The sequence below is a fragment of the Alosa sapidissima genome, chromosome 17 (genome assembly GCF_018492685.1).
Source record: "Alosa sapidissima isolate fAloSap1 chromosome 17, fAloSap1.pri, whole genome shotgun sequence".
Lineage (NCBI taxonomy): Eukaryota > Metazoa > Chordata > Actinopteri > Clupeiformes > Clupeidae > Alosa > Alosa sapidissima.
Window position 1 is genome coordinate 10,801,135 of NC_055973.1, and position 21,937 is coordinate 10,823,071.

The following is a 21,937-nucleotide window of genomic DNA, read 5'->3' on the forward strand; positions in this document are numbered from 1 at the left end:
CTCAACTGATTTTATTGTCCTTTTTTCCCTTTGAGTTAGCAATTCACTCAGTCAATTGAGTCTAATAGAGTTACCGCGTATCCAGGCCTATATGGATGACATGACGAGGGGTAGGGCTCAATGTACCCTTTGGCTGTTAGCCAAGTTGAATGACAGTATGACACTCTGAAATGGGCAGGGATGAAGGTGAAACCTATTGGGAGGGGAAAACTGGTGGAGGTGATGGTGAGGTGATTCCATCTATTTTGGAAATACCCAAGAAGAGTTTAGGCAGGTGGAACAAATCCACATTGAGTGACCGAAGACAGATCTTGGGGCTTAATTCATTATCAAGGCTATTCATTCCCTTGATAGAACTTTCTAGCCTGGTAAGTTGATGTGATTACAGTTTGGGATTTTGCCACTCATCAGGTGGCCTTTGTCTGTGTATGAAATAGCTGTTTCAGAGGTGGAGAAGTTTGAGATAATTGTCAATAATGCAGTTAGGAAATGGCTTAGGGTGTCACGTTGTATGGTAGCATTATATGGAAAGGGAATTTTGGAGTTACGAATGACTAACTTGATGGAGGGTTTCAAATGTGGTAAGACCAGTCTTGAAATTACTCTGTCGTAGTCTTAGGATCCAGCCATCAAGAACACTGCCCCATCAATTAGAACAGGAAAGAAGTGGTACCTATATTCAACCAGTAGGCTATTCATAACACAGCGTTGGCCATTCAATAAAACAGCATTGGGTTAGCACATTAGCATGTTGTGCAAGGGTTTATCTCAATGATTTGGCTTATTGATTTTACTGATGGAACAGAGGATGCACAGTGGTTGTGTGGGTAAAGAGTAGGCCTAGTGACTAATCAAAGGCTCTCAAGGATGAATGCTGTTTACGACACCACTACAGCAGTGGAGCACTGGTGGGAGTAAGATAAGTGCCATGTCCTCTCTACCACGAAGATAGAGGTTGATGCATTTATCATTTTCTCTCGCCCACATCTCTTGTCATCTTTGGTGAGTCAGACTTTTAAAGCATCTTTTGTAAGGTCAGTCTCCCACTGCTATATGAACTCTATTTTCCCCTCAAAGAGATGATGTGGCTATACAGGGTTTCCCGCAGGAAATGTGTTAGTCAAAGGTGGTAGGCTGTCCGACCAGGTGGGGTGGGGGTGGGGGCGGGTTGTGAAACTTTGAGAGCTTTGAGAACCACCGATGGGCTGCTAAGAAAGGCTCTGTTGTAGTTTCTAGATGATAGCCTACACATACAAAAGTGTGTAGGCTATCATCAATGTCAATTAAACCTCTTATCAGTGTAGATTATTTATGGGTATCCTCATTTATTGTGATGTCCAAATTCCATGATAGTGTTTGTTTCACACAGTGTGTGGTTTGGACAGTGCCGGTTCAGACCTCCATGGGGCCCTAAGCAAAATCCTGCTAAGGGCCCCTCCAACCTGAACTCTGAGGGCCAAATTGTAACCATTTTTTTGACAGTCGCATCTGACACCTCAGTGCTCCCAATACAATCATCCCACCCCATTTAGGATTTCTACGGAAAGTACCAAATATAGTGTTTTTCCCCATAAAGGACTAGGAGAAATAAAATTAATTGTGTGTGAATCACCTTCACAGCTATAAATGCCCAGTTTTAGGTTCTGGGCTGCTTGTTTTTGATGCTTGCTGTACATATCCCATTACAAAAAAAAACTGCAGTTTTTTTCGAAGTACAGTTCAGTTATACTACCGTAGTGCAGTAGCCTAGTATTTGCATGTCCAAAATACTGCATTTCTGCAGTAAAATACAGTACTATATGCAGTACAATGCCATTTTGTTGTGTCCAAAATACATTTCCTGCATAAGAACTGCAAATATTTCCTCCAAAACTGCAGTTTTGATACTCAAAAATCTGCAGTTTGACACTTGAAGTAAGCTAATGTAGTTTTTTGGCTATACTTGCCAAAGACATAGGATAGGCTACTGAGCTGGCTCCCCCTGATTCCCTTCAATATTTTTTCATACATAGACTATTTTAAATAATCATTTTAATACTTCATGTAGGCCTAATTTACGTTGTGCATCTATTGTCCAGTACAGCAAATCAATACATTAGGCTACTTTCCATTTGGCATAGGCTGCGTTCAGTTGTAGGCTATCTAAACCAACTAAAGCTTGACTGAAATTATTGTAAAACCATTTACTTCTTTTAAAAATGTATTGGACGAGTGAAATCACCGATTAGTTTCGACGGTTCGTGTTTCTGCTGAAAAACCGCTAGTTTCATCCCCAGCAGCACGTTATTATGAACGCATTTAAAGACGCGGTTATATAAATGTAGCCAGTCGCCCGCATTTAAAAAACGGAGTATGCGATTATATTTCACAACTTTGCGATGTACTCTGACATGGGAAAGGCTGGCAAGCAAGCCGCAGACAGATCAAAGGATTCACTGCGGTAGGCCTAATTCACCCCTTGCAAGTGACGTCACGTTTTGTTCGCGCCACAGCAAAATAGCCTAGTGGACGGCAAGAACACGAATCAAATCAATGGGTTGTAATGGGACATATCGCACAGCTAGGAGATTATAGTGAGATTTAACCGTAGTAATGCCCTTCCACGACTGTTGGCTTATTGTTTGGAATACAACAACATCCCATGTTCTTGCATAGATATATTTTGGTTTGTTTTCTTTGTGTTTCGGGAGTATTTCAACCACAATTGCATGCTTATCTCCTCAGTGTATGAAGCACAGCAGCGGTTGCTATAGCAACCATAGACTCTGAACAGGACGGCAGATAGCACTTAGGCAAAGTCTTTGGCAAGATCTGAATGTAAACAGATAATACCGTTCAAGTTTTTTTTTAATTTCCTATTTCTTTCAATTCTTTAACTTAAGACATGTAAGAAGTAAGTTTATTCGCTGGGCAACGTACAAACTGACGAGTTACATTAGCCCTAGCACTATGAGCTACGATAAACGTTAGCTAGAATAGCTAGCTTCTAAGTGTGGCAGCTAGTTATTATTTCATGTTATGATATGACATTCTTAACGTTTTGACTATGTTACAACTGATAAAAGCAACTACTCTACTCTATGCTGACATCAAACCATGGAACGAACACAAGTTTACCCGACTGTAGTTCCCGCTGTTCATTCTCGTGAAGTTTCTTCTTCCGTTTCTCATGCCCTGAATGGTAATTCGGTTTCATGTTCACCTTCTTAAAGGGGTGGTTCAGGATTTTGGACATAAGACCTTATTTCCAAGTAAGCAAGTGTGATATTTATCAGTGGAGACCGTTTTCAGCACGTTTCATCCAGTCCTTCTAATTGCAGAGTTCGCAGGTGCTAGGCTAGCGCAAGTCAACGGTATGTGCTAGCCTGCCACTAAAGACAGTCTTACCCACTCCAAAGTACACCTGAGGCAAATTCCAGACAATCGATGTAAATGTCTGTGTTGATAGAATAGTGTAAGAAATACAACTACCCTTGCATCGCATTGCAATAGTTATACTTTGGTCCCTAAAGTTGTTAGTAGTCATTTTGCAACTCAGCGGCGGACTGATATTACCAAGGCTACTACTAGGTATCCCCATTGGAGTGCGCTTTACTGTTTACTTTTCGGCGCAGTACTACTAACCGGAGCAAGTATAATTCCGCCGCTGCTAAGAAACTAGTCCCTCAAAATGTAATGCGATCGTTGAAATGCAAGGATAGAATAACGTTCGAAATAACACTGTCAATACAGACATTTACATCGATAGTCTGGCGTTATAATTTATTTCCCTCGGGTGTACTTTGGAGTGGGTAAGACTGTCTTTAGTGGCTAGCACATACTGTTGACTTGCGCTAGCCTAGCACCTGCGAACTCTGCAATTAGAAGGACTGGATGAAACGTGTTGAAAACGGTCTCCACTGATAAATATCACACTTGCTTACTTGGAAATGAGGTCCTATGTCCAAAATCCTGAACCACCCCTTTAATGTAGCCTATGAGACACTGTCGCTATAACTGTATACTGTTTAGCTTGACTAGGCCTAACTGAAGGGGAGACGAGGGAGGGGGCCTTCATTTACTTGCGGGGACCTGATGAGGTTCAGGATTTTGGACATCGATTGTCCTCGATTGTCTGGAACCACCAAGGGGTGGTTCAGGATTTTGGACATAGGATCCTCAATCACTGCTCAATGAACCTCATGCTCTTAGTTGTAGAGCAGGCAACCAAAGATCTGCATACTACAAAAAGCTCCATCCAAGACTGCATGAAAGAAATTGAGGAAAGCCACAGCAAGAAAGACCTTGAAGTGATGCAGAAGAAACTAAAAGAACAAGTGGACACCTTTCGGGATGAGCTATTGAAATTCAAGCTCTGAAAATTTCGTCGTGACACGATGGATTACAAAGATAACAACATCTACAGATGGCTATCCAACAGACCAGTAAGACCTCCACGTGATCCACGTCACCAAGGCCGGCGACACACAGCTTCCATCTCTTCAATGGCATCCTCCTCCTCTTCTGCGGTATCTTTTTTAGAATCAGAACGATCCATGAGAAGCAAATCAAGGACCAAAAGACCCGGTCGCGACCCACCAGGAGGGGCTCAAGGGGGCAGCGGAAGAGGCAAGTGATTTCCAACCATATTCAGTGCATTGAAGCCAATAAAGAGAATGAACAGCTAGTGTTTAACCTATCGGAAAAAACACTCACTACTGAACAAGAAGACGTCCTTAAGAAGGGTTTATCATTTGTTCCATCTCCAAAGATCAACCCATTTTTAGTTAAGATTGAACTGTTTAAATTTTTAAGAAACATTAAGCTGAAAGGCTTTTTTGGCTCTGCTCCACAAAATCCAATAACACAAGCACCAAGATTTAAACCCAAGAGTACATTCACACCCCAGATACAAAACCCATCAGTGAACACGTTCTGCCGTCTGGTTGAACACGACATTGACTGTTTGCTCAAAGGACATTTGAAAGGGAACAAAAGAACAATCTGACTATCTCTAAAAGGGACGCTTTGAAGAACCTGCAAAAAGACGCAACCATCATCATCCAAAAAGCGGACAAAGGTGGCGGGATAGTCATCCAGGCCACCGCAACATATGTACGAAAAATAAAGAACACGTTAAGTGATGTCACTTGCTACAAGAAACTGACTCTGAACCCTGTATGCTCATACAAAGATAGAATTGATCGCATGATACATCAAGGGCTAGCCATGAAATGGTTAACAGAACAAGAATCTAAGTTTCTGACTAACAAGAACCCAGTCACACCATTATTGTATGCGTTACCTAAAATACACAAATCCGTGACGGACCCTCCATACCGTCCTATTGTGTCAGGGATTAATTCTCTCACCGAGAAAGTGTCAGAATTTGTTGATTACTACTTACAACCTCTTGTTAGAAAGTTACCATCTTATTTGAAGGACACAACTGACCTTTTGAACAGATTACAACCTATACAAAATGTGGATGAACATGATTGGTTTGTGACTTTGGATGTGTCTTCTCTATACACTTCTATCCCTCATAAAGATGGTCTAGAAGCTTTAAATCACTACTTACTTGAAACCCCACTAGACATACCTACGAACTTTATCACTGATTTAACAGAGTTCATTCTCACCCACAATTACTTTCTATTTGAGAACGACTATTATCTACAATTGCAGGGTACAGCCATGGGCACCCCATTGGCACCAAGCTATGCTAACCTGTTCATGGGGAAATTTGAACTGGATTTTGTGTACAATAACAATCCTTTCAAACATCTTGTAAAACTTTGGGTGAGATACATTGATGACTGTTTTTTGATTTGGAAAGGTAATGAGACCGAGCTATTGGAGTTCACACATTTTTTGAACTCAAGACTAGAGACTATCACATTTTCATCAGAGAGGGATTTAGAGTCAATGCATTTTTTAGATGTTTTAATATTGAAACAACACAATCGGATATCCACCACAGTATTTCGTAAAGAGACCGACAAAAACACGTTGTTGAGTGCAGACAGCCACCATCCAGTGTCGCTGAAAAGAGGGTTGTCGCTTAGCCAATTATACCGGGTCCGACGTATCTGCGATACAGACGACGAATTCGAAAAACAGTCAATAACTTTGCTTAACCGATTCCGATCACGGGGGTACCCTGAAGAATGGTTGACCCCAGCTTATGAGAAAGTAAGATCATCGCAAAGATCAGAATTACTATCGAAGAAAGGAAAAAAACAGACACGTCCTTTTTCAGTGAACTACGCACTCACATACAACAAATTATCAAGACCCATCAAATCAATTGTGAATACACATTGGCATATTCTAACAACAGACACCTCTTTGAATAACACATTTGCTACACCACCTCTCTTCACTCATAAAAGGTCGAGTAACTTAAATAATCTATTGGTTAGGTCGGACGTCATCCGCACAGGGAAGCCCTCCTTCATCAAGGGGTGCTTCCCTTGCAGAAATTGTGCTGCTTGTCCACACATGTTAAAAACCAATACGTTCAGCTGCTTTCACACGGGAGAATTTTACAAAATAGATTCATTAATAAATTGTTCTACGAAAAACGTAATTTATCTTTTGCAATGCCCTTGCCAGTTATTAGTTGGGAAAACATCGCGACAATTAAGAACAAGACTGAGTGAACATAAATCAGCCATTCGTAGGAACGATATAACTTCACCTGTAGCAAGACACTTCATAGAAAAAAATCACACTTTAGAAGATCTGAAATGCACTGGTATAGAGCACGTACAAAGACCACGCAGAGGGGGAGATACAGACTAAAAGCTCCTTCAGAGGGAGTCTTTCTGGATGTATCGCCTACGTTCTATGTCACCAGAGGGAATGAATGAAGACTTTGATCTGTCGTCATTTCTGTGATTGTGTCATTCTGAGTGTTACTTACATGTTTATTGTCTTATGTATTTATCATTGTCTGACTATACGATATGTGGTGGTGCGTTGTTACAATGCAAATGAGTGTGTTGCATTTTGGAGACACCAAGCGCTCCGACTGATGAACGGCCGGGGAGGCCTGATGTGTCGGAGCGCCTGTTGAATTCATACGGAGCTAATGAGGACAGGTGTCACTAATTGAATATACTTGTCTATTTAAAACTAGGAAGTAGCCATAGGGACGAAACACACTGACGAAGGCCATCAGGCCGAAACGTTTGTCAATTAACCCCTGTGCTAAAATGGATTAAAAGCAAGAAAAGATTTTTGGAGTGCGACCATTTGTTATTTTTTAGCAGCGGCGGAATTATACTTGCTCCGGTTAGTAGTACTGCGCCGAAAAGTAAACAGTAAAGCGCACTCCAATGGGGATACCTAGTAGTAGCCTTGGTAATATCAGTCCGCCGCTGAGTTGCAAAATGACTACTAACAACTTTAGGGACCAAAGTATAACTATTGCAACGCGATGCAAGGGTAGTTGTATTTCTTACACTATTCTATCAACACAGACATTTACATCGATTGTCTGGAATTTGCCTCAGGTGTACTTTGGAGTGGGTAAGACTGTCTTTAGTGGCAGGCTAGCACATACCGTTGACTTGCGCTAGCCTAGCACCTGCGAACTCTGCAATTAGAAGGACTGGATGAAACGTGCTGAAAACGGTCTCCACTGATAAATATCACACTTGCTTACTTGGAAATAAGGTCTTATGTCCAAAATCCTGAACCACCCCTTTAATGTAGCCTATGAGACACTGTCGCTATAACTGTATACTGTTTAGCTTGACTAGGCCTAACTGAAGGGGAGACAAGGGAGGGGGCCTTCATTTACTTGCGGGGACCTACGCAACTTGCGTAGTGTGCGTATAGGGAGAACCGGCCCTGGCAAAGCCTTATCATAGGCATGTTACATTCAGGACATGAAAAGTGAAACTTATAGAACAAAAAAAAAAAAAGACAAATTACGCGGTCGGCTAAACATTTTAAACGTGCGCAAAACTGACGAACTCAGCATCGGTACGTCGCATAAATTAAAACACAAATTAAAGCAACAACTTGACCATTGGACAATCCTACCACAAAACCTTTCCTGCAAAGTTTATGACATAAAAAGTGGAATATGAACGCATTTCATCACACCTGACAAGTAAACGGAGCTGTGGCTGTTCGCGATTTGACTGATTCTGAGAGCTAGCGGGATATTTGCGCGGCTCCGCTCACCAGCTCTGATTCGGATCATGTAAAGATTATAAAAACTGATTATTTTTCGATTTATGGCAGGTTTTTAATGCGTTCTACGGAGAAGAGAGACTGGCGTTGGTCACGGTTTGGAATGAAAGGGAGAAATCAGGACAGTAACATGGTGGACTACTTTTTTTTGACGACGTAGTTAAGGCGGCAGGCATGTTTTGCCAAGGCGGCCGCCTTGACTGCAAAGTGCTGCGGGAAACCCAGCCGGCTATTCACCCCTTGCAGACACGTGACTTAAGTCACGTGACGGCTCCATGCTGGACGGCAAAAAGATGGGAGACGGACGGCAAATTACATTATGTCATAAAGATTATGATGAACTGAACACCATTACTATAACATCTTTGTAGTTCAATGTATTGCTGTTTGGGGTCTGATAGTCAAAGAAGATGCCAGTGGTGTTGTTAGATGAAATGGGTCATGATCGCAAATGTAAAGTTATTAAAACTGGTGGTAACAGCAAGGGGAGATAACGTTAAGTTAGGCTACTGTAATTAACATTATGGTAAATGAACACCCATAAGTATTTCTGGACTAAAATATTGCAAAGCGATTTGGTTACTTTATTTGTCTTGCTTTTATCAGTTGTAACATAGTCAAAACGTTAAGAATGTCATATCAGAACATGAAATAATAACTAGCTGCCACACTTAGAAGCTAGCTATTCTAGCTAACGTTTATCGTAGCTCATAGTGCTAGGGCTAATGTAACTCGTCAGTTTGTACGTTGCCCAGCGAATAAACTTACTTACATGTCTTAAGTTAAAGAATTGAAAGAAATAGGAAATTAAAAAAAAACTTGAACGGTATTATCTGTTTACATTCAGATCTTGCCAAAGACTTTTGCCTAAGTGCTATCTGCCGTCCTGTTCAGAGTCTATGGTTGCTATAGCAACCGCTGCTGTGCTTCATACACTGAGGAGATAAGCATGCAATTGTGGTTGAAATACTCCCGAAACACAAAGAAAACAAACCAAAATATATCTATGCAAGAACATGGGATGTTGTTGTATTCCAAACAATAAGCCAACAGTCGTGGAAGGGCATTACTACGGTTAAATCTCACTATAATCTCCTAGCTGTGCGATATGTCCCATTACAACCCATTGATTTGATTCGTGTTCTTGCCGTCCACTAGGCTATTTTGCTGTGGCGCGAACAAAACGTGACGTCACTTGCAAGGGGTGAATAGGTAAAAATACAGAAATGTCAAAGCCATTTAATGTTGTGATTAATGTGCGGAGACAGTGTCTGTCACAACCTTGGCATTTTCTATGGGATGACTGTGCGAATAAACACAAAACTAGCAGGATGATGGAATAAGTTCAAATGACATTTTCTAAATGATTAATGGAAAAAGTCAGCCAGCATTGACATGGATGTCTTAACCAATTAAATGCCAATTTAACATTGCACTGAAGGAACTGCATTGTAGGACTTCTAACATACACTGTGAAGCATGTAGCTTATGTGCTAGAGACACACTACCTGTGAACCTTTTCACCATCGCCTCTTTGTAGTGATGGTGAAAAAATAATCATTAGTGTGCAGCCAGATGAAGGGGTAAAGTCCAGACTTCGATGTAAAAGGATTTTATGAGGTTGAGGCTGAGGTGATATTTCAAATAACAACTACCAGGGGAGATGTAGCCGAAAAACTTGGCGTTATGGCCCAAACATGTAAACGCCAGTACAGCGTAAGGTCAGGCTAGGCCTATTGTATTTGTACTGACGAAGTCTTTGCTTTAGCATAATTGTAGCCTATACTGTGTTGTAGTGATGTCTGTACAGCATGAAGATAATATAGACAACTCCTACATGCAGGGAATATGGCAACACATTTCTAAATGTCTTAAGTCTCTTTTTGTTGTTTTTATTTTATCCTCTCCTGCTTGAGAAGTGTGGGAAGGGGAGTGCCAAGTCTATCCCCTGCCTGCAAGTGTTGATAGTCCTGTCATTCATTGTCTTTCAGAGAATAACAGACCAATATACGTTTGTCTCTATAATCTGTATAAAATCTTTCCAGGATGTGCCTCTTCAGAGAGTTCTATAAAACAACATACTAGGCCTTACAATAGGAAAATAAAATCTAAAGAATAGCCTATATCAGAGAGATCACTTTTTATATCTTATATTTATGGTAGGCTATTTGGCAGACGCATTTTGTCCAAAGCGCATCCTAAATCAAGAATAAGGAAATCGCCATACACACTTAACTCTACACTCAATCTACATATATTATTGATTAGCCTAATAATGTGATTGCTACATGGTAAGTGAGCAATAAAGGTATCAAATCATTCTTTACATCTTACAGCCGGTCTACACACCTGGAGCGCAACCGAGGCGTTCCGCTACATCGGATTAGGAGCTCTGGGCAACATCGAGAAAAAAATGGACTTTGTTTTTTCGGTCAGTGTATGGTTAACCTTAATTCTGTTAGGTCCGCGTAATATGACGTCACATCACAACTGCGACGCAGCCTGGGCCTAAGCTTGACACAGTCAAAGACCGATACACAGCCAGACAGTGAAGTTCTCCTCTCCTACGGACAAGCTTAACAACAACTTAAAATGGGAAACTGCCAAGTGGGTACTTTCATGTTACTTTTTATATTCTTCGCTTAATTTTACTAGCTGAGAAAACGCATCCTCAGAACATCACACACATGATGATGGTAGATTTAACTAAGAAATTATGTAACCTCGGTTAATTAACGTGCCTCGTCATCGAAAAACGTAGAATACTTTTTTCTCTTGTCCTATAACAGTTTATCAGAAAAGAAATGGCTGTGTGTCAGTTTGCTTGCTGGCATGACATCGCACACACAGTTCAATGTGTTTTAAAGAAGCGAGTATTTTCGCTGAGTTTTCATTCGTTTTTACAACGACATAGCCGGAAAGATCAGTGGGCTGGCTATGTGTCATGCGAATAAACTAGTTTCTCTGTACACTTCGGTTTGACGGTTTGAAAACTGTCGCATGCGCCGGCATAGGCAGTGGGGGAAAAGGGCGAGGAAGCGACCGCTCCTCTGCGGAATTCGTCACAATCCCGTTAGCTGAGAGTAAACAATGAATGAGTCTGCATCCTAGGCTTTTCTGCAGAAGGGGTGAATGGGTTGGGCTACGCTGTTGAGTTTTTTTGAGGGGCCGGGGCTGCAGCCTGTTTGGATAACCTGCCAGTAGCTGTGCATAGATCCATGAGAATTCCAGACCCAATCTAGTCACTATGGTCCAAAGGCTCCGCCTACCATCCCCCATCTTGCTGTTTCCATCCCCCTACAGTCAAACGAGTTTACATACATAAAATAATACGTAGGCTATTAGAAGTAGACCACTCGGCTCCATACAGTTTTTATGTTGTGGTTTGATTAACTTGATTAACTTGTTGATAAAAAAAAAACGCATACACTTTCACTATAAATCTAAAAATTGTTTTGTGTTCCCACAAACAGCCCACAATTGTTCCTTATGAGGACTTCGATGTCGTCGCTGACATCAAGGCAATCCGCAAGGCCTGCAAGGGTCTGGGTGAGTCACACACTATCTTTAGAGTGCTATTTCGTTTTCCCCCTTTGTGGAATTCTTGAGGTGTGTGGTTGTAGGCTAACTGGCTCAGCTCCTCACTGAGCTAAAAAGGAAAGATGACTGCAGAAGCCCAATGTAATACCACAGTCCGCTGTCTGGGGACACGTAGCTGAACCTGACCAACACATAGCTGAGTCTGACCAACTACTCTTCACGTTTCAGGGACTGATGAACAGGCCATCATTGACATCCTAGCCAACCGCTCTGCCGAGCAGAGGATGGAAATCAAACAGGCCTACTTTGACAAGTATGACGATGTGAGTCAGCAGAGGGTAATCCGTTCTCTACCTTGTGATTCTGCTTCCATGCCAGAGTTAGGCTAATAAACATGAAGCATAACATCATGATCATATACTGTGTTTTTCCAGATCAATTATAACAGGATGACTTGAGACAATGTTGTTAGTCAGTGATAATGTCCTATTTGTTGTCCTGTTTGTTGCTTGCTGTTGCTTGCTCTCTTTCTGTCTCTCTCTCTCTCTCTCTTTTGCTGGCTTTGACTGTGTGTATATTGTACCGTGTGCTTGTCTGAAGGAGCTGATTGAGGTGTTGAAGAGCGAACTGTCTGGAAGCTTTGAGAACGCAATCATCGCCATGCTGGACCCTGCTCACATCTACGCCGTCAAGGAGCTGCGGCGGGCCATGAAGGGTGCGGGCACTGACGAGGACGTGCTGGTGGAGATCCTGTGCACCGCCACCAATCAGGTGACGCCACCTTAATTCAGAAAAACTCAGCCTGTGAGTTTGGTGAAATGTAATTATGGTCCTGTGTGTAAAAAGTCAGTTATCATGATGGCAAAATAAATTGTCCTTTAAAAACATTTAATGGCATTTTCAGTATAATACAACACTCTGATGAAGATTATTTACTTTTTCTAGGACATTGCTATGTTCAAGGAGACTTATTTTCAAGGTAAGGGAAGTGCAATCCAAGTACCAATGTGAGTTTGTTCCTGTTTTGAAGGGTGTGTTGATTGTGCTGATTTTGCTCTTTTAATTTGTCCCTTCCGCTGCGTTTCACTTCATTTCTGTGACATTCATGGAGGAACGGATAGGCTTGGGCTGACTTTTTACGTTTACGTCAAATTAATTATGGAGTTGCCTGCCAAGGGGAACACCCATTCCTCTGAGCCGGCTGGTCTCCCAAACACGATCTCAGTCTCGCAGAGTTACAGGATCTGTTTGTGATTTTAACACATTATAGAAATTCCTCTCTTGTTGATGTGGTTACCAGATCCCTGTCTGAATGATCACACATGGAGCAAGGAATGTCAGTCCTGTCAGTCTACTACATGTGGTTGTGTTGGCAGAAATTTGGCGTTTTAGAGATTACATTTTGAAACAATTTTGCTGGATGTGTTAGTGGAGGTTCTCATTCATTTGTAGTATTTCTTTTTTGTGCATTTGTGAATACAGATTCAATGGCTTTAACATATAGTCTCTAGTCTTACACTGAATTACTTATTCTTTGTGGATTTCTTTGATATCTGCTGTATATGAAAGTAGTTACACATTTCACCACTCTTAAACAATAGCTATATATTTCAAATACGTTGTCCTCCCAAACCCTCTCTCATTTTCCCTCCCTAACACAGTCCACGAGAGGGACCTGGAGGCTGACATCGAGGGGGACACGAGTGGCGATGTGAGGAGGCTGCTGACTCTTCTCCTGCAGGTAAAAAGAGCCCTTTGAGGTATCCTGCAAAATGGCCACCACTCTCAGTCCCACTCAGTCATCACTCATCACAGTTGAGCCCTTTGTGCTGAAATCACTCAAGCCGCCTGTCCACACCACACACCACACCCCCCCCCCCCCCCCACCCCTCCCCCTCCACTCTACTCCTCTCCTCTTCAATTCTCTTTCCTGGTCTCAGGGACAGCCAGAACTGGCAGATATCCAGGTCTCCTTTTCTTAGCCTGAGTAAAGACCGGATACAATGGCATGAGTCACACAGAGAGTCTTTGTTTTACCTCAGATTCACAGGAACCCCCCCCCCCACACACACACACACACACACACCACCTCCACCACACACATACCGTACTTCTTAGTGAAAACTCTCTTTCCTCCCAGGGGACTAGAGATGAGGGGTATGATGTGGATGAGGCCTTGGCCGAGCAGGACGCCGCCTCCCTGTTTGAGGTATGAACACTTTTGATTTGTTTGTGTCTGGTTTCTTTACAGTAATCCATTTCATGCGTGTCTTGTCATTTTTTAAACTGATTATGTGTTCCTTCCTGTGCCAGGCAGGAGAAGGCCGTTTTGGGACAGACGAGTCTACATTCAGCTACATCCTTGCTACCAGGAACTACGTTCAACTACAGGCTACGTTCAAGGCCTATGAGCAGGTCAGAACACACACAAACACACACACTCACACACAAAGGAAATGGTTAAATCCAAGAATGCCTGAAGAGAATTGAACAATGCAAAACCAAAACGCATTTAAACAAGGGGTTATTATACAGATAAATAGTTTCACTTTGTTAAGCTTTGTATTTCTGCCTGTTTCCATGTTTGGGCAGCTGTCGGGAACAGAGATATTGGACGTCATTGAGAATGAGACCTCAGGCACCCTGAAAAAATGCTACATCGGTCTCGGTTGGTGATAGAATCAATAGCACAACATTATTAATAAGTGATTAAAACTTCAACCTAAATCCACTGCACAATCGCAAACAAGGAATGGGATCTCAGGGGAGGACATTGTTGTCGTTGTTTTAGCTGAACCTGGTGTTTTAGCTTTTGTTTTCCTTCTTTTATCTCTTCAGTGAGGTGTGCCAAGAACCCTCAGTTGTACTTTGCCCGTCGTCTGAACGCAGCCATGAAGGGTGCTGGCACAGATGAAGACACTCTCATCCGCCTCATTGTGTGTCGGTCCGAGGTACAAGGTTTAATGTCTCATTATTACTAATCACTTTGTCCGAATAGACTACATCCACATAATTACATCTTTTTAAACACTGTTCAAGCTTTGAAGCTGAGACGATCTCTCCATCTAGATGCATGTTTGCAATTCCAGAACCAAAATGGTCTTTTGTCCATACTGTATCACGTAGATCACATTACCAATCGCACAAATCACATGACCATTCTTGAATTTGATTTAACTTAATTTATTGAATTTATAACTTGTACTTTGTAACTGAACTACAGATGCACCAAAGACAGAAAGGCCAGTAATGCTTGTACATCATTCTCCATACTGTGTTCGCTGCTGGAAATCTATGTCATTTCTTTCACATTAAAATGCAAAGCCATAGTTTTCAAATGAAAACGGGCCAACATTGTTTTCAAATTGTTCTGTTTCAGGAGCTTGATAATGCCACAGTAGTATAGATGAAAGGTGGAAAACAAACGTGTTTGGGATTCAAACAGATCTAGAATAGTGTAGACATGGCCTGAGTTTGTGGTTTTCAGTGTATCTGTCTGACAAAAAGGCCATGAGTGTTACTATTTTGCTACTCTATTACTACTTGTTTTGTATATGTTGAGGATATTTTGATTGAAATAAACAAATGGTTCTGATTGGCTAGGTTAGACTATCAAGGACATTTCATTAGCATGGATCACTCATGGAATGTATGACAATATATGTAACAAAAAGTTACATTGTTTTTGCTGCTCTGTCACTACTTTTAACACACATTGATACAAACACATCTTATTCTGATTGGCCAGATTGACCTGGAGACCATCAAGGACATGTACCTGGAGAAGTATGACGTGTCCCTGAAGGACGCGATCAAATCTGAGTGCGGCGGTGACTTCAAGCGCCTCTTGCTGGCTATCTGCCACTAAGAGGAGGCGCTTAGTGAGGAGGAGACGAGGAGGTGGAGGGCGTCCAGTGAAGGACCCAGGGGCGCTCTGTCTTGAGTACATGTTATAACCAGCAGTACAAACTAACACAACTCACCACACACAAGTCCTTCAGTCCTCAACATCCTCAAACTTGATATACCTTTAGTGGGGCTAGGATGGGAGTGAGAAAAGGAGGGAGGAAGGGGAGAGAAACAAAAGAAAAGAAATGAACAGGAATGAGTGTAAGAAAAGGTAGCGAGACACTAGGAGAGAAATGGGGGAAAGTGGATGTAGAATGATTGAGACACGGGTAGATGGGGCAAAGGAAGGAAGATCATTTTAATCAGACAGCCTACCTACCACAGAGTGAAAATGAGATTAACATTATCAGTGAAATAATTTTCTTATCCCCTTTCCTCTTGTATTTAGTCAAAACTTAGATTCACTAATGGTCCTGTGAGTTGGTTTAGAATGGTGTGGGCTTTATGTTATTTGGAAAACATCTCTGCAATGTTCTCCATGTGAAAGCCAGTTTAGGCCAGTCCATACTAATTGAAGTCTTGTGGCAAAGGGTTTAATGAGTTAGTTGGACCGCACAGACTAGGGCGTTTTCCATATCTTTTCCAACTCTAGATACTCTGAGCCCAAAATATTTTGAGCAGAAGCCCAGAAAATGATGCCTACATAAAAGTACACAGTATCCTCAGTTGTTATGAGTATAATCTTGATCTTATACTCGTGGATATTTTGCTCTAGTTTGCTTCAGTTATTTTGCTTTCGTGGGAAGCTAGGACGTTGCTTGTGCCAGCACCTCACCCACAGTAAAACCTCACATAGAGCTTGTGACTGTTTAAAAATATCATGTGCACTTATCCCATGTGAATGAAAAAGAAAAATGTGAAAGATCTTATGCATGAAGGAATACCATATGTTGTTTAAAACATGAATCAGCTTTGGTTCATCAAATCAGATGAACAGTGATCAAAGTTATAGCAGTCATGTCATGGCAACGTACTCTTAGTCTCACGATATTCATATGCCTTTCTTTTGCAATCAGTATCACAATCAGATGTTATTGTGAAGCCAGAACAATGCATTTTTGGATTTTGCTTGTATCACAATGATAATTCAGCATTTGACACCAATCCTGTATTACATTAAGAGTTTGGCTCACTCAATCCATTGTATTTTTCTATTGTAAAACTAACAACTTCCACATTTTATTTATCAACAGATGTTATAGATTACATCAATATTATATACTTGCATAGAGAATATTTAGGAGGAGATTCGATATACCTAACAGTGTCATACACTAAAGATTTGTTTGGTGGTCGTGTCCACTGATAGTGCAGTAGGTCATGGTCTCATCTATTAGCTCTGTCTAGCATCATGTCAGCTTGTGATTTTATGGTTTTAAAATGTGTCCTTTTAACAGTGTCTACTTTTCATACCACTGACGTCTAAAGCCTGACCGTTGGCAGGAGTCCATTGATTGGGGACCAGTTTTAACACATTCAGAAACTATCAGGGACCAAATGGCCTGTGCCTCAGTGAAACCAAATCAGTTTGAGATAAATAAAATGTCAAATAACAACACTAAATGTCTTGTATTTATTTATTCTCATGAGGGCCTAATAGAAGAGTAAATGTGTATAGCCTACCGATTGGTGTAGGTGCGAGAGAATGGAAACATCCTATTGTCGCCGCTGTCTTTTATTGGACATGCACATCTTGATGTAATTAATGGGATCGTTCGTTTGCATACAGCCATGGACTGCATACGCATACACCTGAATGAAAGATCGTTTGCATACACTCGAAGTCCCGACAGTCTCTGCTTTTCCAGCAGTGCGTCAGGTCCTTGACTACAGCGTTCGGGTTTGGTTGAGCTCTGTGCAGCTACTGGCTGTGCGGTCTGTCACCTCCACCACATCGCCTTCCCATTCAACATCAAAGCACAAAGAAAGGGGAAATCACCGCCCACCGTTATAATTGCATCATTAAACATGCATTTACGTTTGAGTAGAACTATTGCCTCACAGGACATAGATTTAAGACAGAAAACTGTCCTGGCAAGCCGATGTCAACACGACCAGTTGATGCCCTGCTTCCTTGACGTGACATCTGCTGAGGTATGTGGGAGGTGTGCTACCCGTACAACATCATTGGTCATGTGCGCACAGTGCCTTTTCTGTTTGTGGATTAGTGGGCTACATTTGCATCCATCTTGGTGTACAGTCACTCATGAGCCCTTTGGATTAGAAATGCTTCTGTGTAGCTCGGTGTTTACTGTCGAAATATTTTCATATTTTTTGTAAGGATAGGCTCAGTACATAGAATGGAACGTGGTCGTTTATTTGATGTTGAAATTAATCGCCGATGGAAATGTGAAAATTCGTGTAATTATTTAATTGTTTAAATATATTTGTGTCTGTTGTCTTTTATTGAATTTATCAGTGATCTTCGTTACGCACAATGAAGGGAGTATAAGGAAAAAAGTGCAGTAAAAAGTCAGTCTTCAGCTTTGAACTGTTGAACACTTTGTGCACTCAAACTGATCACATAGAACAAAAGACTTTGTAATAAGACAATAATCATTTCAGAAGAGTACGGAGGTGCACAAAATACTGTCCCCATCCAAAACTCAGCGTATTATTGGTTAGTGTGCTCCCTCAGGATACAACCTTTTCCTGGTATTTTTCCCCAGACCCTCTCCAGTCTCCCCTCGTAGACATGTCCTCCTCGCTGTGGCAGCAGGAACCCACGGCGTATTCCCCCAACGTAGAGATCGATTCCAGCTCAATGCGCAGGAAGGCGCGGCCCAGTGGCGCCCAGCACTGGATGAAGCAGGAGTGTGAGCTGGATGTGGGCTTGTGGGACAACGGCAACTCTGGGACAACTAGTGACGTAGAACAGGACAACACTCTGAGCAGCGCTGTGTCCAGTAAGACCCAGGTGTAAGCTGGTGATGGGTGCTTCCCTCTCAGCCTTGCTTTTATCACCCAGGGCCAGTGTATCCATATTTAACTCTCTCATAGGTTCTGGTAGATAAAAGGGGGGGGACATGAAATGAACCTTGTAGAGTAAAGTCTGGGACAGAGTGGGACGTTTGCTTTTATTTCAACACAGGTGTTACAACTGACTTTACAAGAATCAATTATTTTCTTTTGGTTTCAGTTGAACGTGTACAACCTATAAGATGTCACATATGTTTGTGTGACAAAATGTTCTGAATGTTTGAACGTCTTAAAACCACATTATGTTGTGTGTTTGAACAAAACACTATAATCTTTTTAAACACAAGGCAAATAAATGCTGGGAAGGATTGCTAGAATGCTTTTTTGCTGTACAGGCCACAGTATTATGCATATCTGAAAGTTGGAAGTTTCAACACTAGAGGATGACTTGAAGCTGTTTAAATTATTGTTGAACAGAAAATGAATATCTAGCACACATGAATACATTGATAGTTTATACACTCTAAACATTTCCCCAGTTGGTTATTGTACATTTGAAATGGAAACAAGAAATTAGCTAAATGTAAACAATATGATACAAATATTACTCCTCCGCTTCGCGTCGGGGCCGTTTTACAACCTCGACCGTGCATTAATTTTGAACTTAATTGTGGGCACTAGGGGGCACTCATGATCCATCTTTAATATAGTGTAAGATACTCTATGATACATACAGTGAAGCAATAACTTTGTGCATAAAACCAAACGAGGTTGGTGATGTCCTGTTCCTGTCCTCAGCGGCCACCACCCTTGAGGGTCTCCCTCCCAGCGTCATGCTGACCATCACCAAGCTCCAGTGTCTGCTACAGAGCCGTCAGGAGCGCATCCGGGCCTTGGAGAGGCAGGTGGAGGACCTGCAGCAGGACCGCAAGTTCCTCCGCACACAGATCGAGAACCTCACCAGCACACGCCAGGTGGCTGCTGCGGAGCGTAAGTCAGGAGAAAAGGGAGAATCTTATACCGATACACAGTTAAGAGATCAGTGGTTAGCTCAAGGTCGCTATACAGAGTCAAAGCAAAACACTTGAAAGCTTCCAGGCATTCTAAATTTTGCAGGGGGCTGTTGAAGTAGAAATGCTGCCTGCCAATTCCAGAGAAGCTGTCATTAATCATATTTCTCAAAGTACATATTTCCTGAGTCCTTAATTGTAACCTTGGCCTTGTCCCCTGGCCCTGTTTCCTCTGCTCAGCTCCCAAACCCAGCAAGTCCCAGTACTCAGAGTCCAAGCCACGGAAGCGGTCACGGGACGCCTCGTCCAGCTCCAGCGCCTGCAACGACAGTGGGTCCGAGCTGTCTGTCTCCTCCGCATTCTCAGGGGCCTCCAACGATCTCAGGAAGAGGAGACACCACAAGGAGCGGAGAAGGGGGAAGAAAGGGAAGGACTACAGCAGGAAAAGAGGTAACATAGCCTGAATGCCTTAGAAAATCAAATAGTGTTTGTCAGTTTGTTTTGTGTCACTTGGTTGATTCTTTAATGTAGAGTTTCCTTAGAACCTTGTATGTTCTCTGGGTTAGCATGGGGTAACTTTAAAGTTGTTTTCTAGAATGGTTCTTGTGTAAGTACAAGTTAAATGACCTTTAAGCTGGGCATATACTGTGCTGGAAGTAAGATGTTTCGGGTAATGTTTCTCATTGAAATTGTAATCAGTACATGCAATCATAACCTTCTCAGTAGTTTTCAGGGTGAGAAGCTAATATGTATAAAGCAGATATCGACTCTGTTATGAAAAAGCTAAAATTATAATCTTGCCAGGAGTGCCAATTTGGGGGGAAACATGAGTCAATTTAAAACCTACCGGTATTTACTTAAAGAATTAATAGTTGACCACATTTAGGTTATATATTGTAACTACAATTAAATATGACATAGAGTAGGAAACTATTTTTACCTTGGCTTTGAGGTCTAGACAGAAGCTACATTTTTCCACCCAGCCTTAATATAGTGTTGTAAATGGGCTTGTGAAATAGCATCATTTTGACAGACCAAAGTAGCTTACCTTCTACGTTAACATCAGAGAACAAAGATAAATGCTCCATTCATCCATTGTATGCCATTTTTAAATTGTGGTACAGTATGTTCAAAGTAAAGACTTTTTACTTAACCTGTTTTGAAAATATGTTGGATTACGTTTATCTCAGGCTTATGTACATTTACAATGGTTAGATTACAGTAAACATTATACTTCTCCACTTACACAACCCAAAATGGCTGACTCTTTTATATCTCTTCTCTATCCACAGCTACTGGAGTGCAATACGTCATTCACCGCTACAAGCAAGTGCTCTCGGCCTTCAACAAGAAAAAGAGCATGAGTGGAGCCTTCCGGCACTACGGCATCGACCGAAACACCATCGCCAACACAGCGCCAATTGCTGAACTGCACCTGGCCGCCATGGAGGCCCTGCCACTGGTGGGGCTGTTTCGGCCACGTGAGGAGACGCTGGTCAGCTACGCCCAGAAGTGTGCGCTGGTCATCGAAGCAGACGAGGCCGTGTCCAGGAAGATCGAGCAGATGAAAGCCACTGGTGAACTGCTGCCCATCACTGCCAAGAAGGCCAGAACTCTTGGCATGGTTGGCCATTGTCTTTCAGAGATACCACATACATGAAAACTCTAAAATATAAAATTGACTTAGGAAGAACAGTAGTGCCATCAAACATGTATATATAAACTGTTAGGGAGAAACTGCATGTTTTTCTAAATGTTAACACAAAGCTTTTATTCCTTGCCTTGTGTTTGGAAAGAGGAACAGTGTTGAAAATACATCACTGTAAATAAGTCACTCTGAAACCACATGAAAATAATGAAATCATAGTCTATAATGAAATCTAGTCTACTCTGAAAACAAAGTGACATGGTCTGAAACCACATAGAGTTTTTCAACACATTTCTTTTACAAAATGTTTTTGAAGATTTGTTCTTGAAGATTTCAAAACAAAGTACTCAATGAATAAACTGTTGTGGTTGGGTCAAGTTTTCTGAACGAATGACCTGAGATGTAGAATTTCCCTTAACTCCTGGGAAAGCTCAGGCTCACACCAAACAGACCCAGACTATTCCTCTAGACTTTTATTTATTCTGTAGTTTTTCTTTTTTCACAAAAGCCTTTTGATAGATGTATTGTATGTTTGGACATTTCACTAAATATTGAAACTCATGTATAAAATGGTAATAAAGACATATTGGTGTTTTAAATGAGTTATATAGACCTAATAAGAATGTGTGGTGTGCCTAAAATAAATGTGACCTGACATTATATGAAAACAAAACTGGAAAATATACTACGTGAAGCCTTTAATAAAGAGCAAATGTCTTGTGAA

General features: G+C 41.6%; 2 protein-coding genes across 3 annotated transcripts; both read left to right on the forward strand.

Annotated features, from left to right (window-relative positions):
* The first annotated feature begins 10,683 nt into the window (after positions 1–10,683).
* Positions 10,684–17,194, forward strand: anxa13 (annexin A13). 2 transcript variants are annotated; one of them, XM_042068308.1, is made up of 11 exons: positions 10,684–10,794; positions 11,661–11,736; positions 11,956–12,065; positions 12,328–12,498; positions 12,673–12,706; positions 13,389–13,468; positions 13,868–13,936; positions 14,041–14,142; positions 14,320–14,395; positions 14,566–14,678; positions 15,476–17,194. In XM_042068308.1, exons 1-11 carry the CDS (start codon positions 10,780–10,782, stop codon positions 15,593–15,595), a joined length of 966 nt encoding a protein of 321 aa, XP_041924242.1. In that variant the 5' UTR covers positions 10,684–10,779; the 3' UTR covers positions 15,596–17,194. The 2 variants fall into 2 exon arrangements, with proteins under 2 accessions (XP_041924242.1, XP_041924243.1); XM_042068309.1 differs by having other exon boundaries at positions 11,956–12,050.
* Positions 17,195–17,309: 115 nt separating this feature from the next.
* LOC121688303 (coiled-coil domain-containing protein 106-like) lies at positions 17,310–21,937 on the forward strand. Its single transcript, XM_042067794.1, has 5 exons — positions 17,310–17,730; positions 18,306–18,542; positions 19,354–19,545; positions 19,806–20,015; positions 20,858–21,937. Exons 2-5 carry the CDS (start codon positions 18,332–18,334, stop codon positions 21,223–21,225), a joined length of 981 nt encoding a protein of 326 aa, XP_041923728.1. The 5' UTR covers positions 17,310–17,730; positions 18,306–18,331; the 3' UTR covers positions 21,226–21,937.